Here is an 18,202-nt window from a genome sequence, read left to right as displayed (position 1 = left end):
GAAAAAGAAACAACAGTTTCCGAGAATGTTACTTTGGGAGCCAAAAGCATTGCAAGTTGACTAAGCTCTGTCCAGCTATGGGGTACACCTTCAGGTTAGCAGCTCAGAATGACATAGGCACCAGGTAAGTCAGTTTTTCTCAACAAAATCACTGGTTTGGTGATGGTATTCAAAAGATGTAACTACAGAACAGACTGCACAGAGAAGCTGCTCTTCTTTTCCTTTGAGCTGGGTATTTAAATTACTAAAGTTTTATTGCACTACAAATAGTGTGTTAGAGTAGATCCCCTGAGGACTTTCCTGGCAGCATCACTCACCTCACAGGGAACTAACATGGAGTTTTTAGAGTGAAGAGACTTATCTAAGATGATGGGCCCCTTTGGAAGTGTTAAATGCTGTTTTGTGGCCTGTTTTTAATACAAAAAGAACACATCTGTTATGTAAAATTCCCACTAGGGATTTCCATGAACCAAGAAAAACAAGTAAAAGGAAGTTAACAGTTGCAGATTTTGAAAGGAATCCTGATACTCTTTCATTGAAGTGATGTCCCTCTGTCTTTCAGCACCACAGTATGATATGTGCTCACTTCTTCCTTTGGCAAGACTCATGAGCTCCGCCATTAGTAGAGAAAAGGAAATGGAGTAGCAGGGGCAAGAGTGGGTAACTAGACCTCAGGGAAGTTTTAGCAAGGCAGGTCCTGATTTTTCTACTTGCTTGCACCTGGCTTTAAATGCATACCTGTGCAAATCAGGTTCAAAATGCTCCCCGTCTTTCCATTGCTCAAGGTGAAGATAGTGGGAAAATAAGGTTACTAGGCTTCCCTTGATTTGCAAGCTGTTAAATAGCACTGGACTGATGATATCAGCTGAAGGCAGAGTGACACCTTGTATCCTAATTAATTCAGACAGTCATAAGCTTTCACGTGCAACAGCTTACTTTCTTAGATGCTATGATACAATACCTGACTTAGAGAGCCAAAGACCACTTCTTTATGGGGATTTTAGGTTGAGTGATAATTGGGTGATCACTAGGTTGAATGAAGGGCAGCAAAGATTTGCTGTAAAAATATTAAAATCGTTTGTGAATCGTAGAAAAATATGCATTTAAAAGCTATTAGTCCTTTCTTTCATGGATTCATTATCTTATTCTTAGCTTAAAAAGAAATAACAGGATAAAAGAGAAAATACAGCTGTACAAAGAGAGATTTACATACAGTTTTATGGGAGATTCTCCCAAAGACGTAATAGTCCCAAAGATGCAAAATTCCTAGCAACATCTGCAGCTTAATAAAGCTTGTTTAATGTCTCTGCTTCCTCTGAGATACCGTGGGCCTGTTCTACAAAGATTATTACGCAGTCATTTTGGTTCCTAATTGTCTTGGGATTCCTTCTCTCCCTGTGCAGTATTCCTCCGCTGTAGTTAGCAGAGGTGCTTGCACCAGAGCTAGTCAGTGTAAACGAGACAGAACTGCTTATGTGTAGAGGGTCTTCAGTTTTGGAAGCCTTTGGAACCTTTTTGGAATAACCTCCCACCCCTCCAACAGTTTGCCATACCCCAGGGTTGTTGTTTTTTTAAACTTCTGGGCATGCTACCAAACCCTTCTTTTCTCAGGCTATTGAGGGAAGGGAATGGGCTGAGGTTTGGGTGTTGTTATATTCATGGTCAATCTTGTTATGTTATTTTGTGTCTTAATCCATGGGACAGGCACCAAGAACATAGGATCTATATTTATATATAATTATAGGCAATGCTGGCAGCATTTCCTATAGTTAAGGTTACCTAACACTTCCCATTATAAGACCCCATTTTCAGCTGCTTGTAATTTTGCCAGAGTAACTGTTGAGGATGATATTTTCTGTGCTGGGTTTCTACCTCAGGCTGTATTTTGCACATACAGTATTCAAGTCGGTTAGTGAAGAAGCTTAAGCACCTACATGCTTTGGGGCTGAATCTTGAATATTAACATGCAGTTATTTGGGGTTCAGAGGCCTTTTGCTGAAATCTCCCAAAATTTGGGAATTACAAGTCCCTGAAAATGCAAAGTTTTCCAGACACTTCCTCTCCACCAAGCACATCGCACCTTCTTAGAACCTACTGAGCATGCTCCGTTCTGGGGACAACTACAACTTTTTCTACAACTGTTTCTGAGTTTGGCTGTCATTGGATGCTGAAACTAAGAGCAGAGAGATTGTCTGTCCTCTGAGCTAAATGCTTCCCCAGCTGGAGCTAGGGAGGAAAATACATGTCAAGGATGGGAATGGAAAGGCTTATCCAGATTCTGGATAGACCCCAGTATTCCTGAGTATGAGCATTCTTCTTCTGGTAGCAGATAACTCTGAAACCTTTTGGACAAGTGTGTGTTATACTGTTGGTTCACGTCTAGCCTAATAGACTACTACTTCTACCATTTATCCCATTGCTCAAATGGCAGAAGTCTCTATTGAGGATCCAAATCTTCCCCTTCCAGGAGCTTCTCATATACCTCCGTGCCTGGCATCCTAACCAGAACTGCCAGGTGTACAGAGTTTAAAGTCTTTAGTAGGGGAAGCTATTTCTGTCTCCATCCTTCCAGCCTTTGGCCAGACCAGCAATCAGCTGACTGTCAGCCACAGCTTCATATTAAATTCAGTGCATCATGAAAGTCCGCCATAAAAATGTTCTACCTAATGTGCAACATTTTTATGGCTTGTTTCCTATTTTATGGTGCCTTAAATTGGGTGCACATGTAGCACGCAGCATATTTATGCTGTGATTAACGTGTTAATCATGGTATAAACATGACATGAGGAGGGGGCCTAAAATACCAGCTTGGCCTGCCTTCTGCTTAAATTGGGACTAATGCAGCTCACTATGTGCTCGTAGGCATGGTAGTTAAGTGTCCTGGAGGACCGGACTGATGTCATCTCCACCTCTGCCACAGAATTCCTATGTGATGCTGAACCTGTCAACCATAATTTCACAGCTGGCTTTTTGTATTCATGACTTTTTCCAAAAAGCCCATCTGGAGTTACCCAAATTTGTTAACAGTTGAGCTTTCACAAGCATAACAAAAAGAAATGATCACTGTGTTTGAATTACAAATGCTTTGCAAAATCACTCATAGCATGTTTTAAGCAGGGCACATTTTTGAGTTTGGGCATAATTGTATCTGTGTCTCATTTCTAATTTGTAAAATAGGGATAATGATATTTCTGTTTCTCACAGTGAGAGGTAAATTCCTGTTTTATTTGAGGAACTCTAATATTATGGAGGTGAGCAGCATTAAATAATGTCCATAAGGCAATTATAATCCCACAGTCTGGAGTGTTTGGATTATATGCAATAGGGAAATTATGCTCTGAGCCACACACTGCCAAATAGGGTAAAGCGAATTGTAGGATAGCTCTAGGTGTACAGAATGAGATGGATTCCATGGGAAAAAAATTCATATACTCCTTTTAAACATTTACTCATGCATGCACCCCAATGGTCTGAATTTAAGATTGCATCCTTCCTTTGAACATTTTCTAAGTTTCTGAGTGCTTGATTTTGCACCCAAGACACTTTGTAAATGTGTTTTGTACATTGTTATAGGCTTTGTATAGATCAGTATACATTCAAACAATTAATTTAAATTTCTTTTGCACATTTCTTTCTCTTCTATCTTTCTGTGCAGTGGGTACAGCCAGGAAGTAGTGTGTTACACAGCAGGTAATATTCCTCAGACCCCTTCTGCACCAAAACTTGTTCGAGCAGGTGTTACATGGATCACGTTGCAGTGGAATAAAGTAGAAGGATGTACACCAGAAGAAGTTATTTCTTACACCCTGGAAATTCAAGAAGAGGATAATGTAAGTTCTCTATTGCTTTGATCAAGCAGAAAATGGGCCAAAATAATTTTTTATTTAACTCATTGTTGAGACTGACTCAAGAGTTCATGAAATACCTGTACCAGTATTTAAGAACTCATTGAATTCTCAACTGTACAACTTAGTGAGTTGTTCATGCTCATCTGCTCAAAGTTCAGAAGCTTAGTGAAGGTGATTTGCAGTTTTGCTGCACACCAGAAGGAAAATCCTGTGCTCATAGCAAAGTTGGGTGCAAGTCTGTGATGTATGGATATTCAGAAACCTATTAAGAGTTTTGCCAGTCAAAGATTTGAAGGACTTGAAGTATTTTGTCTTTAAACAATTTGGTCTGCCATGTTCTACTTAACTTTATTTACAGAGTTGGTTTTCTGGGATAGATTTTAACCTATATTAAATGTAGGTTTACATTACCACAGTAAGTACTCAAGATTATATGTACTGGACAGACACGCACACTATAAATGTATATGTGGAAAAATAATCTAGAGCAGTGGTGCTCAACCCATAGCCTACAAGCCAGATCTGGCTCCTGGGGCTCTGTTTTCTAGCACTTGGGGCTCCCGATGGGTCCGTGGCACTGTATATTAGATTGAGTACACAAGGTAGTGCTGGGTCCAATTCTGGCACATGGGACTGGAAGAAGGCAGTGTGGGACCCCTGGAGTCCCAATCTTGTTGTGGAGAAGCAACATAGGGCCCGCAGGCCCTGTCTTGGCACGAGGAGTCCTAGGCATCTCATAGACCAGCCCTGTGCCCCTCATCTGGCTTGGGTCTAAAGGCTGAGCATCACCGAGAGAGAGAATGTTACAAACACTAAATTATATTTTGCATTGGTATAGTAAAATAGCATATTGTTCAGATCAATTAGTCTGAATTACAAAAGAATTACTATGATAATAGGAGATGTAAAAAAAAAAAAAAAAAGTGAATGAGTAAAACCTTTAAAAACTACACTTGAGGTGGGTATATGTAGCTTCACTGTATGATAGGAATGGTACATACACATACTGATGATGATACCTGGAAATGTATACGTGTTTTTTTCTGGTTTTTAGGATAGTGTGTTTCACACAAAGTACACTGGAGAAGACCTAACCTGTACTGTGAAAAATCTCAGAAGAAGCACACAATACAAATTTAGGGTAAGTTTTCTTCCCCAGGGACTTTCATTATGTACACTCTGAGGACTCTGTATAATTGCACCTTAAAAATCAAGTTCTTTAAAAACAAATCCTGCCTTTGATGCAAGAAAATGGGTTTTTTAATGAAAACCCATTAATGTGAAATGTCTTTTGTTTGACACGTGCAAGTGTATATTGAAAATATGGTTACCTCAAAGATTATTTGTTGCTTAGCATGTGTTAGACAGGTTGAGTACATTGGGCCATAGACTTGTCTTGGAGGTTTCACTGTGACGATCCTGTTCTGTTTGGTGAAGAGGTGCTGAATTAAGGACTCATGGAGGGGATAGATTATGCTTAGAGGCCTTTTATGATGGTTTGAGGCCAGGGTATTCATGACTCTAGGACTCCAGCAGTTGGTCCTTGATGCATTTCATTCACCTTATTGATGGCTCCCCCAAGTGGCGAAAATCACTTTTTTTGAAAAGCTTATAAGGACACTGAAAATAGATGCTCCCTCAGAGATGTATATTCACTTGCCTTAACGTAAAGCTTTCCAACCTAGTTGGAATTTTCAGTGAATTTTCTGTTTTTTCAGCAGAAAACTACAGCTAGTGTTCTTTTTTCTTGTGACTGTAATCCTCCTTAAGAAATCTTTTTCAGCTTTTCTTAACAAATTTGCAAAATTCAGAAAAGTCTCTTGTTAGTTGTCAGCATGAACATGAAGATGGGGAGTGCTTTTGAGAGATCAAGCACTAGATGGTGGAGTTTACAACACATTCCCAGAATTGCAAGTTTATGCAACAGAGGAGCTAAATTCCTGTTGGCCATCTAATTGCATAGATTGTCAGGCCTTTGAAAAATCTTTGCTTGTAAATTTAGTGTTTTTCCACAAGGTGGCATCATTCCATTCATTTTTTATTAGAGATCCTATATATTACTAGAATTAAGCTGTTACCTGTAAAGTTAGTAACCATTGTACTTTCAGAATGCAATTATTATTTAACAGTTAGTTTTCTGAAAGTATCTCTTATTTTTATATGGCTATTATAAGCCCTGAGCATGGGTGAAATGTCTTCAGCTCGAGAACATACATGATAGATGTGTTAAGGTTAAAAAACAAACAAAACTTTATTGTACAGAGAATAGTTTCACGCATTAAAGGACACAGATCTAACATACGATTGTTTGATGCTGTCTAAGACTATGTGAAATGTCGTGAACTTTAGATTAAGACAGTATAGGAAAAGATATTGTGTCTTTTTAAACTTAGCACAGTTTAAGATTCTGCTTCTCTCTAAATAAATGAAGGGGATGGCTGTTGCCACACTCAAGCTCCTGGAAAAGTAAGTTACTTTCTGTTGTGAACATGGACTCCTCAAGGATGGACTGACAGAGCAGTTGATACAATCCAGCAGTGAGTGACGGATAGGCGAGAGACACATCTTGACCTTGCCCGCCTCTTCATAATCAGGTGGCAGCATTTGTAGTCTGGAATTGAGTTGATGTCAGTTGTGAGAAGGACAGGCACATTTACATGTGCACACATTCTGTCGGGAATGGCATTAATTAGCTCTAGAGGTCAAAGGGAAGTTCCACAAGACTTTAAAGAAAGTGAATAGTATGTAAAGAGGATGATCTGGGTAATTGTTGGTCTGTCAGGCTGACATTGACCCTGAGCATCATGATGGTATAGCTTGTAAATAATTAAAGGAAGGTAATCACTTTACTACTAGTTGAGATTCATTTATGGAAAATAGATGCTGCCAAACCAACTTGCTATCTTTTTTGGTGAGATTACAAGTTTGGTTGGTAATGGTGATTACCATTGTAATAGACTTCTTTTAAGACATTTGACTTGTTTCCTCAAAATATTTTGATTAAGGAAAGATGAGAGTGCCACATGTTAAACACTGGCTATCAGACAGGTTCCAAAATGTCACATTAAATGGGAAATCTAAGTAGCGGTGTTTCTAGTTGGGTCCCCAGGGATCAGTTCTTGGATCACGCATCAGTGAGGATTCTGTGTTTTCTTTCAGCTTATTGATAATGTTTCCAGAGGGCATGAAGATTGAGGGAGTGATAAAGGGTAAAGAGGACAAGCCTCTGTTTCAGAGCAACCTGGATTACTTTGTCAGCTGGATACGCACAAACAATACATACTTTAATATGTAAAGGCTTCAGTTTACAAACAGTACATCTGAGTGATACTTAGAGGATGAAAGACACTATCCTGGGAAGCTGGAAAGATATTTGTGGAATGGTTGATGATTAACTGGACGTGTTTCTGGTGTTCTGTGTTGGCTAAAAGTAGGGGGGCCATACTTGCCGGATTGGCCAGGACAGTCCTGGATTTCAGAGGCCAGTGCCGACCAGCCAGTAAAAATTAAAATGATTGTCCCAGGTGGGGGAGGGAGAGGGGGGCAGGAGGAAGGAGGGGATGTCCCAGATTTCACATTGTCCCATTTGGTCACCCTAGTTAAAAGGGCTGTTGCAGTCCTTAACTGTTTAAAGAGGGGGCTTGTTATAGTGGTAGAGAATTTCTGTTACTTCTGTCTTTAGCATTGTTGATATTACCACATGTTGGAATATTGCATCCCGTGCTAGTGTTAACACTTATGAAGGATAATAATAATTTGGAGTGGGTTCAGAGAAGAGAATGAGGATGATTAAAAGATCGGAAAACTTTCCTGATTGTGGAAAAACTCTAGGAGCCTGAAGTTATTTAGGTTATCAGAGAGAAGGTAAAGGGAAGTCTTTAGAAATGTCAAGTTTGTCTATGGGGACCAAAACTTTGATAATGGTCTTTTCAGTGTAGCAGACAAAGGTATATCAAGTTCTGGTGACTGTAAATTTGAAGCTAAACAAACTCAAACCAAAAATAAGAAACAGTTTTTTAACAGTGGGGTTAATTAACCATAAAAGCAATCTACCAAGGATTCTTACAGATTATCTGTCACTAGCAATTTTTAAATCAAGATTGGTGCTTTTCCAACAGAGATGCTATAGTTCATACAGGAATTAATACATCTTGTATTATGTAAGAGCCCAGATTATCTAATCGCAAGGGAATCTAAGGCAGTTGTTGGACAGGATGATGAAAATGGGTTACCTGGAATAGCTGATACTTCCAGGAGAAAAGACACCTGCTCGTTTGTATAAACAAGTAGCTCTCAGAATTATTCATTCAATATTCAGTTTCTAGGCACTATGTTTAGAGCATTGTGTTCAGATTGATGGACTAAAAGGTCCCTGAGCATCACAAGGATTAATATGACCCTGTAGATGTTAATATGTTGCAGGGGTTCCCTGAATTTGGTTTGCTGTTCCAATACCATCTATAACCCCATAGTAAAAGCACATGGCCAAATCCTGAAGCCTGAACTTAGTCTAATGCTTTCCACTGAGGTCGATATGAGGTTTTCCTCAGAACAAATGTTAAGTTTTGGCCCATAGAGTTTGTATCTCAAATCGGCAATTTTTGAAGCAGAAGCATATACTTGATCTGCATCTAATCTTTCTGAAGTTTGTGTTGCTATTAATTTTCTGAAGTATTTCATTTTTGAACAGCAGCCGGAAAATTCTCCAAAATGGGCATGTGAATTGGTTACCATTATTTACATATTTTATGAGTAAACAGCAGTGGGTTGGCACGTGACACTTTCTTTTACAAGCACATTGAGAATTGTCTTCATCATATTTTACCACAATACATTACTGGTGGGCCACAGAGAAACTCAGAATGTGCTTACTAATGAAACCAGTGCTGTGATCTAACACCTGTTATTAGCATCATACACAACTTGCTGAGACTTGACAGACGCACGCTTCTATCTTAATAAGTAACAGTCAAATGAACTGTTAGAGTATTTCATTTAAAACTGCAAGAAAGGAGAATACAAAATAATTAAGTAGTTGTGTTGTGTGGTGGTGTGTTGTTATTTCAGCTGATTGCCTCTAATGTGGAAGGGAAGAGTTGTCCAAGTGAAATTTTGGTCTGTACAACAAGCCCAGACCGGCCAGGACCTCCTACCAGACCTGTGATTAAAGGGCCAATAACATCTCATGGCTTCAGTGTTAAATGGGGTAAGGTTGCTTGTTTATTTTACTGTAACACACTTTGACATAACGTAAATTAAGTGTATTTAAAACCCATGTGAATATATTATATTGCAGTGTTTGCTATGCTGCTGCTCAGTTCAGGGGTTTAGAGTTTAACAACCTTGCATCTGATAATTTTGAGAGATTCCTGAGCATGTGGTAAAAGGCCCCAAGTCTTTGGTAATCTAAGATCTTTTTACAGGCTGCAACAAAATGCACCTTCTGTGGGTTCTCTATATTCTTTCCACCACCCCTATATACCTTTTTGGCTTGTTCACTAACTGCCTGTTGCATAGTACTGACTTCTTTTCCTTAGGTTTGAAGGTCCCATAATATGTTGAATCTTTCTTTACTCCATCCTGTCTGCTCTGTCAGTGATTCCAGCCTCAGTTCCTGCGACACATATCCTTCTGACATCTTTCATACTCTGCTCTGCTTGGGTTTAGAGTGATGTACCTGGTTACAACGTCACCTCCTTCCTTTCATTCAGATCTCTTCCAAGGGTTTACAGTTTTTTATTTTTTTGGAATGAGCACATTTATTTCAGAGTAACACTTAGAGCTTGGCTGATCTTCCAAAATTCTAAATTCCATCAAAGTGAATTTACAATGTGAATTGCTGTCACTGATGTTAGGTTTAACGGAGGAGGCTGTATGCCAGTAGGGAGGGTCACTAGAAACCAGGTAATCCCAGTTGCTGCAGAAGCCAGTCTCTGGTCTCAGAGGCCAGAGAGAGCTCATCTCACCACAGTAAATAATGACACTGCAATAAAGGGAGAGGAAGGGGCACTTGAAGAAAAACTCAGTCTACTTTGCAGCAGGGTGATGGGTTCTGACAAGGAGGTATCTTCAGGCCAGAACTTCACAGGGCCTCAGAGGCCAAAAGTACCTAGCTGCCTAACGTCAGGAACGTCGGATGGAAAACAGCACTACCCCTCTCTGCTCAGTACAGATGTCCCTTGTCGCCCTATTGCCTTGGTCCCCTCTCAAACAGGGCAGGGGCTCTGGAGCCAGAACTGTGGATGTTTCTAAATATTCATTTGTACTGTCCTGCTATGATAAGTCAGGTAGAACAAAAGATTAAATTAATCCTGTAAAGCAATAGTCAGAGCACATCCATACCATCTTATTACTGTCACCTTGTTCTGCTCAGTGCTGTGCTCACACCAGAATGTGTAATGTGACATCCTCTCTGAATGTGCCGTTTTGCAGGTAGATGATATGCTCTTTGAGACAGGAATCATGTCTTTACCCGACTTGTCTGTATGGTCAAGAGTATATTTTTGAGCAGCTGAAAATAATATATTATGATGTTGATAGTGATGAGGGATCCTAGACATCATATTTGAAATCCTAGATTCATGCTGAGTGAAAATATTCTATATATTTCTATAGATTCATAGATTCATAAATGTTAGGGTCGGAAGGGACCTCAATAGATCATCAAGTCCAACCCCCTGCATAGGCAGGAAAGAGGGCTGGGTCTAGATGACCCCAGCTAGATGCCTATCTAACCTCCTCTTGAAGACCCCCAGGGTAGGGGAGAGCACCACCTCCCTTGGGAGCCTGTTCCAGACCTTGGCCACTCTAACTGTGAAGAAGTTCTTCCTAATGTCTAGTCTAAATCTGCTCTCTGCTAGCTTGTGGCCATTATTTCTTGTAACCCCCGGGGGCGCCTTGGTGAATAAAAACTCACCAATTCCCTTCTGTGCCCCCGTTGAATTATAGGAATTAATTATAATTCATTCCTAAATCCATTTATGGAGCAGGAGTAAAATTTAAGTAAAAAACCAGCTGTTCTATGGTTTAAAAAAAAAAAAAAAATCAACACCAAGCTGTCAGGAAAGCAATTAATAGAGACAGAATGTGGATCTTAAAATCACCATCTTTAGTATCTTGGCAAATGGTGTTTTATTTCTGCTTTACTTCTGTTGATTCAGCCAAGCAGCATTTCTCCTACAGACTAAATATTTGCTATCAACTCTGTTTTAATTAACATGTGCCCTAATGAATCTGCTAAATATGGGCAGGTATCTTTAATTCTCACTGGCTTCTGTGAGATTTGAGAACACCCACCATCTCACAGGATAAGTGTTGAATCCGTGCAGCTGACCACAAAGTCATTTCCTCCGTAAATGCATGCGTGGCTTGGCAGGATGAGACTCAGTCACTGTACACTTTGATATCTGGTGAAGTCCTCTATTCTCGTAACCTGATTTTCCAACAAAAATGTGCTTGTTTTTTCAGATCCTCCACAGGACAATGGCGGTTCAGAAATTCTAAAATATCTCTTAGAGATTTCTGAAGGAAATTCTGAAGGTAAATTAGATCCTGCTCCATGTATTGTAAATCCCTTGTAGTTGTACATTTTCAGCAATGAGAAGTGACTTATTCAGCTGTTATATATTTTTAAAAAGTATCGATATAATAATTCTTTGGGAACACACCAATATCAGAGATTGGTATTTTTAGCTAAATCATTTAGTCTAACATTTTTGCTGTATGTACCCTTCATTAATTTTACAGAATGTAAAATATAGTACTGGATGTTGCATTAAAGCACAAACTGGGGGAAAGCTTAGTCAAAATCTTTGTGGTTATTTATTTATTTTTACTTAATTAGTGATAACAAAAATAACTGCTCTTAATTTGGATTTCCAAACCACTCGTAATAGAAGTGATATTTGTGCCTAGTTCAAACTTGCAGATGTGTAGAATGTTTCTATTTAATCAATGCTACTAATATGAAAGAATGTTATTACGAAGATTTACTACTACTGTGTAGTGTTTCTTATGTATCATTATCCTAAATCTTCAAGTGTTAAGATACATGGTCTAAACTCCTTTTTTCATGGAAAAACTAAAGTAGAGTCATTATGAAAGACTATACCACAATTTGTTAGCAGAAATACTTGGGCTGTTTCAGTGATCGTTTAGCAAAAACAGATTTTGCCACCTTTTATGAGAGTTTATGGGGCAGGTACTAAGGATACAAGAGTTGCATATCTGTTGCACTTCTGTAGCTTGTGTAAGAGCCATGCATATGTGCTGTTCTGCAGCCTTACAATTCCACCTGTCCTGGAAGGTATTTCCTCCGCTGCAGAGCAGATTATATTGACTTGTTTGTTGGGGGGAGTGGAGGGAGAAGGGTTAAAGTGCCCTTCCACTTCCTTTCTTTAGGATAGATGGAATACAAACTTCCTGGACTATATTTACCGTCCAATGGAAAACTATATTTTTTCTTTAAGTCATAATATTAAATGCATAACAAGGGTAACAGGTTAATATATTTTCAAACAAGGGATTAATTTGTTTCTATGGTATTTTTCTGTACCACATGTCACTTCCTTAAAGCATAACACACCCATACCATACAAGTGCGTGTTGTTTTCTAACTACATTTACTTTGAGCAGCATTTCATTTAACAGCAGGTCAATGGGAAGTGGCTTATAGTGGATCTGCTACAGAATATACCTGTACTCACTTGAAACCAGGCACTTTGTATAGACTCCGGGCATGCTGTATCAGCACTGGTGGACATAGTCAGGTAAGAATTGTTGGGTAGCGAAAATGATGATAATTGCTATATTAGCCGCATTTAAGCTTTTCATATTAGATCTGCTAAATTGCTTCTGCTTCAAAGAGTTGGTGATGTTTTTACCTAAACATTAGTATTTTGAATGTGATAAAATTAATACTCTGATGCTTAGTTTTAGTGTACTGATTTTTGGACATATATATTATCCGGAACTTATTAGCAAAATAAAACTAATGAAGTTCTTCAGATGAAAAACATCCTAAATACGCAGAGAATAATATAATCATGGCCCTTTCTGCTTATATAGTTTGACATTTGACATAATATTTGACTTGATAAATTGAATATCAAGTCCATTTTATTTTTGTTCTTCATGCACAATAGTTTTTGGCTCTCCTTTGTATTCAGAAGCCTGCCTATTTTAAGTTTATTATTTATTAAAATATATATGTTTCATCAACCTCCTGGTATAGGAGATGATACTTTAAGCCCTGAGAAGAAACATTATGGATTAATCTATTTGGCTGGTTGTCGTTTATATCTATGTGTGTTTCTGATGGACAGGTATCATCTGAACTCTGGAAATAATGTGCTATTTTATTATATTAGTTTCTTTACATAACACCAACGAGATCCTGACCCTTTGTATTTAATTTACTGGCTGCTGCAATAGACTTCAGCACACTTACTCACGTGCATAAAGTTAAGCATATAGTCATGACCTTCATCTTTTTGAAGTCTTATCATTACTACAGTAGAAGTCTGCACAGATGAGCAAATTCAAGTAACCTGTTATTTCCAGAATGCACATAAATTACTAGTCATCATTTTGTGGTATATGCTACTCCGCATAAACCTGTTGACTTAAGGTTCTAAGTCATTAATACTCTTCAAATATAAACTCATAATTTCTAGAGCATTGTTTCAGTGCATATAATGCAAAAGAAGAGTTGTTTTTCAGGGATTTGTCTTCAAAGCATCCAGCCTTAATTTGAAGACAGCGGGAGACAAAATCTACCACCCCCCCATACTAGTTTGTTTTACTGTGTTATCACACTCACTGTCAAACTTTTTTTTATCTGATTTCTAATTTGAATGGGTCGGTCTTCTACCTTGAGCCATTGGTTCTTGTTAAGTCCCATTTCTACTAAACTGAACAGCTTAATAACCAGTGTTTTGTTCCCCTTAAGCTTCTCATGTCCTTTTCTACTAGGTACTAAAGGGCTGTTTGACAATGCAGAAACTATGAGAAAAATAAACTACTAACAAAAAAGTTGTTGTACTAAAATATTTACTAGTGCTCATGAAAATATTTTATTAATGGTGCTAATAAAAATAAGGAAAGGAGTCTTTTATGTGTTTGTATTGTCCTCTTATTTTTGTACAAAAATGTTGTATACATTTTTCATTTGCCATTTTAAAATGTTTGTAGAGGGAATGGACTTTCAGCCCATTCTCCCCTGCTTGTCTTGGTTTGGAAATGTGTTTCCACAGGATTCCTAAAACTGACATCGTCTGTTCTTTTCCAGTGTTCTGAAAGTTTACCTGTCCGTACGCTAAGTGTTGCACCAGGTCACTGTCGGCCACCACGAGTGTTGGGGAAACCCAAACACAAAGAAGTTCAGCTACAGTGGGGTGAGTGATCTAAGACTTGCCACAAGAATTACATTTACCACCTGTTGTTAAAGCTGATTGGGAACCTGTGTTTGTGGTTCAGATATGTAAATGTAAAGAGCCCCAAACTATGAGGAGTACAGATACAATCTTAAGTTAGCAAAACAATTTCGGGGATACATGATATAGTCCAGAATTTGAAGTTGCTGCAGCCAACATAATACAAACAAAAAGGTGTTCTTAGGCCAGGAGTGGGCAATTATTGGGGCTGGAGGGGCACTTAGGGAGTTTTGGTCAGCTGTCGTGGGCCGAGTCACCAAAACTCAATAAGTGGCCCTCCGGCCCAAATAATTGCCCACCCTTGGGTTAGGCAAACCTAACCTTTGTTCCCTCCTCCCTGCACCTACTCCCTGTGGCCTGAGTCCTCAGCACACAGCCAAGCTGGTACTGAGTTGTGTCCCCAAGCAACACCTCTGGCCACGTAGGCATAGCTGGAGCAGCTCCTAATTGAGCAAGTTGCATGCCAGGGACTTGGGGAGGGGGTACAGGGAAAAGCAGGGAGCAAAGTGGCACTGGCCCAGCTGGGCCGATAACCTGTGGCTCCCAGCCCCCTTCTCCCTGTACTCTCTACCCATCCCTGAGTCCCTGGCATGCAGCTGGGTCGGGCAGGAGCTGCATCAGCTGTGCCCCCCTGGACCAAGGTGGCTCACAGGAACACAGTGCAGCACTGGCCTGGCCTGGTCGTGTGCCAGGGACTCGGTCAGAGAGGGCATGCAGGGAGAAGTGGGCCAAGAGCTACGGGTTACCTGGGCTGACCTGGTGCTGCATTGTGTACCTGTGCACCACTTTGGGTCATGTGGGGGCAGCTGGTGTGGATACTGCCTGATGCAGCTGCATGCCAGTGACTTGGGGTCAGGAAGGAGCTGCGCTAGCTGCTTCAGTTGCACCCACATGGTACAGCCCAAAGCAGCACACAGAAATGCAGCGTTGCACCACATTAGCAGTGCCTATGCCCCTGCCAGCCTGGCAGAGCCTGGATAACCCATGGCTCCTGGCTCTCTTCCACCTGCACTCCCTCCCCAGCTAGCAGGAAGAAACTTACCTGAGTTTTGACTTGCTGGGGGCTAGGCTGTCTGGTCTGCAAGCACTTGCAGCATTGGAGCTATGCAGCAGCCTCGAACAGAAGCCTAGCCAGGAGCTTAGCACCCCCTGCCTTTGAGTATACGCTGGGGGTTTCAGAACCGGACAGGGCAGGCTGAGCCAGGAAGGGGAATGGCTGCTGGTGCGGCAGCCAGCTGGCATGGGAAAGGGAGAAGGGTGAGAGGCGCCGAAAGCCAGGGCAGCTGTGGGCTGGGTACAGTTCTTCAGAGGAGCAGCCACGGGTCAGGTAGAATCATTTGGTGGGCCAGATCCAACTCAGACTGTATTTTACCTACCCCTGTCTTAAGCTGTGCATGAACCAGTAATTGTAGCATTTTGGAAAGTCATTGCTTGTTGACAACCTTTAGTAAAGGTGTGTGTTAGAAGTGTCTGTTACATACACGTTCTACTGCAGTGTCACTTCCATTAGACCAGAGGCAGGCAATTATTTCGCATGGAGGGCCACTTGCTGAAAGCAGGGTGGCAGGAGTGTGGGGTCCCAGCTGCCAGGGGCTCTTTGGAGCAAGGCTGTGCTGCTGAAGCCCCTTCCACCCCCTCCCCCCCACCCGCCTGCCGTAGCCACTTCCCCGCTCCTCCCCCTGCTTGCCTGCCTGCCCCTCTGGCACTACATGGTTCCCAACTGCAGCACTGGGGTTGCCCCTCTTCTTCTTATCTATATTTCCCTTTCATCTTTGACAGGCAGGCAGGGGCAGATAAATATTAATTTTCTAAATTTTTTTAGGGGCCCCGCGGGTCGGATAGAATGACCTGGCGGTCTGGATCTGGCCCCCGGGCCGTATTTTGCCCGCTCCTGCATTAGACTGATCTGCTCCTGGTTCAACATAAAACTTGAATTGCCATTGTGTTCATGGTATTGCATTGCCTTTCTAGGTCACAACACACTGGTCCAGGATTAGATGCTCTGGAATCTCTGAAGTGCTTTGCCAGTAGATTTTGAAAACGTGCCGTCTGAATGTTAGAGTTGCCTTTGTTTTACTGTGCGTCACTCGTAGTAAAGGCCGTTGGGAGGAATGCAGTTAGTTCCATCTTCCTTGCCTCTCATTTGTGACTTTACCAGAATTATTGTATGTGGAGTTATTCAAAAGGGTAAATACCCCTGGTTCAAAAGGACATCCAGCATCAGCCTTATTTTTGGTTCAGCCAACATGCTCCATGTACCAGCCAGAATAGTGGGGCGACGAAGACAGACTCTGCCCTTTAGCCCTTCCAACTCAGACTCCACCAGCCTGTACTGAGGAATCCATAGCAGCTCTGCACAGACAGATTGGTCCCTCTAATATGGCTATTTTTGTTCTCCAATTTTTTCTGTCTCTCTGGTAACATCTCAGTAGAAGATTCCTCTCCGTTCCCTGACATTCACTTCTTTATTAGACCTCAGTCCTTATCCATCTTGGTTCCTTCCAGAGAGAGACACTTCAATTATTGTTATTTGAGAGTACCATTTAATCTTTTTCTGGTTCAGTTGTTTGTTCTTTTCTTATCTTTGCTGTTTTATAGAAAATTATTTTTTTTAAAATAAAACAGAAATAGACTGCATAAATGTACAACCCTTTCTTACATATAATTAAGGTCCAGGTCTCTCAAATCTCAGATGATGTCTTGATGCCTTTGGGGGTTGGCAGGGGGTGGGTTTAGTGACTTTTTTGTTTTTTACAGGCTGCTGACTCTGCCCCCTCTATTTCCTGCAAAAAGTTCAGTCTCTTCTAAAGTACTTTTTAGAGAGCAACAGCAATGATCATCAGTGATAACCTGTGGAGAAAATGGGGAATTTGTGCTGTATGCAAGAAAATACATATTGGTGTATTAGAACTAAAAGAATTCCATATTTAGTCTTTAAATATGGAATGGGCTGTTGTAAAGTGGAAGGTAATAAGTTGATCTCCGTGTCCACTGAGATGAAGACAAGGAATAGTGGGTGCCTATACATATGCACCAAGGCTCATTCTACCCCTGCTTGCTACAATTTTATTATTGATTTTGTGTTTTTTCCTCCTATTTATGTTTCCTGAAAATCTGTCATCACTGTTTGAATTGAAATTGTAACAGGGTATCTGTTAAAATGATAAAATTGAAGAAATTCCTTAATGATTTTGGTCCTTATTAACAATGGAGTTCATAGATTTTCATAGATTTCATAGACATTAGGGCTGGAAGGGACCTCGGAAGATCATTGAGTCCAGCCCCCTGCCCAAAGGGCAGGAAGTCAGCTGGGGTCATAGGATCCCAGCAAGATAAGCATCCAGTTTCATCTTGAAGGTGTTCAATGAAGGCGCTTGAACCACCTCCGGTGGCAGGCTGTTCCAGACCTTGGGGGCTCGGACAGTAAAGAAGTTCTTCCTTATGTCCAGCCTGAAACTATCTTGAAGTAGTTTGTGACCATTCGACCTCGTCATCCCTTGGGGCGCTCTGGTGAACAAACGTTCCCCCAGATGCTGGTGGTCACCCCTGATAAACTTGTAGGTGGCCATCAGATCACCCCTGAGCCTGCGCTTTTCCAGGTGAAAGAGCCCCAGGGCTCTCAGCCTGTCATCGTAGGGTCTGCTTCCCTGACCTCTGATCATGCGCGTGGCTCTTCTCTGGACTCTCTCAAGCTTCTCCACATCCTTTTTGAATTGTGGAGCCCAAAACTGGACACAGTACTCCAGCTATGGCCTCACTAAGGACGAGTACAAGGGGAGAATGACGTCCCGGGATTTGCTTGAGAAGCATCTATGGATGCAAACCAGAGTTTTGGTCGCTTTACTAGCTGCCGCATCGCATTGCAGGCTCATGTTCATCTTGTGGTCAATGATGACCCCCAAGTCTCTTTCTTCCATAGTG

The 18,202-nt window shown here is 40.9% G+C and overlaps 1 protein-coding gene across 5 annotated transcripts in view; it reads left to right on the top strand.

Annotated features, from left to right (window-relative positions):
• The window catches only part of FNDC3B (fibronectin type III domain containing 3B), a 354,529-nt gene that overhangs the window by 269,015 nt on the left and 67,312 nt on the right, over positions 1-18,202 (top strand). For 4 of the 5 annotated variants that reach the window (XM_025201760.1, XM_025201762.1, XM_025201763.1 and 1 more), the window contains 7 exons: positions 1-124; positions 3,656-3,830; positions 4,903-4,989; positions 8,916-9,054; positions 11,316-11,387; positions 12,498-12,616; positions 14,137-14,242. In XM_025201760.1, the coding sequence (XP_025057545.1) occupies positions 1-124; positions 3,656-3,830; positions 4,903-4,989; positions 8,916-9,054; positions 11,316-11,387; positions 12,498-12,616; positions 14,137-14,242 (822 nt within the window). The remainder of the gene's footprint in view (positions 125-3,655; positions 3,831-4,902; positions 4,990-8,915; positions 9,055-11,315; positions 11,388-12,497; positions 12,617-14,136; positions 14,243-18,202) is intronic. The other variant, XM_025201761.1, reaches the window with a different exon arrangement.

Source organism: Alligator sinensis, unplaced genomic scaffold (genome assembly GCF_000455745.1).
Source record: "Alligator sinensis unplaced genomic scaffold, ASM45574v1 scaffold379_1, whole genome shotgun sequence".
Classification (NCBI taxonomy): domain Eukaryota; kingdom Metazoa; phylum Chordata; order Crocodylia; family Alligatoridae; genus Alligator; species Alligator sinensis.
The sequence above is the reverse complement of the archived record's forward strand: the minus strand, read 5'-3'. Positions and strand labels throughout refer to the sequence as shown.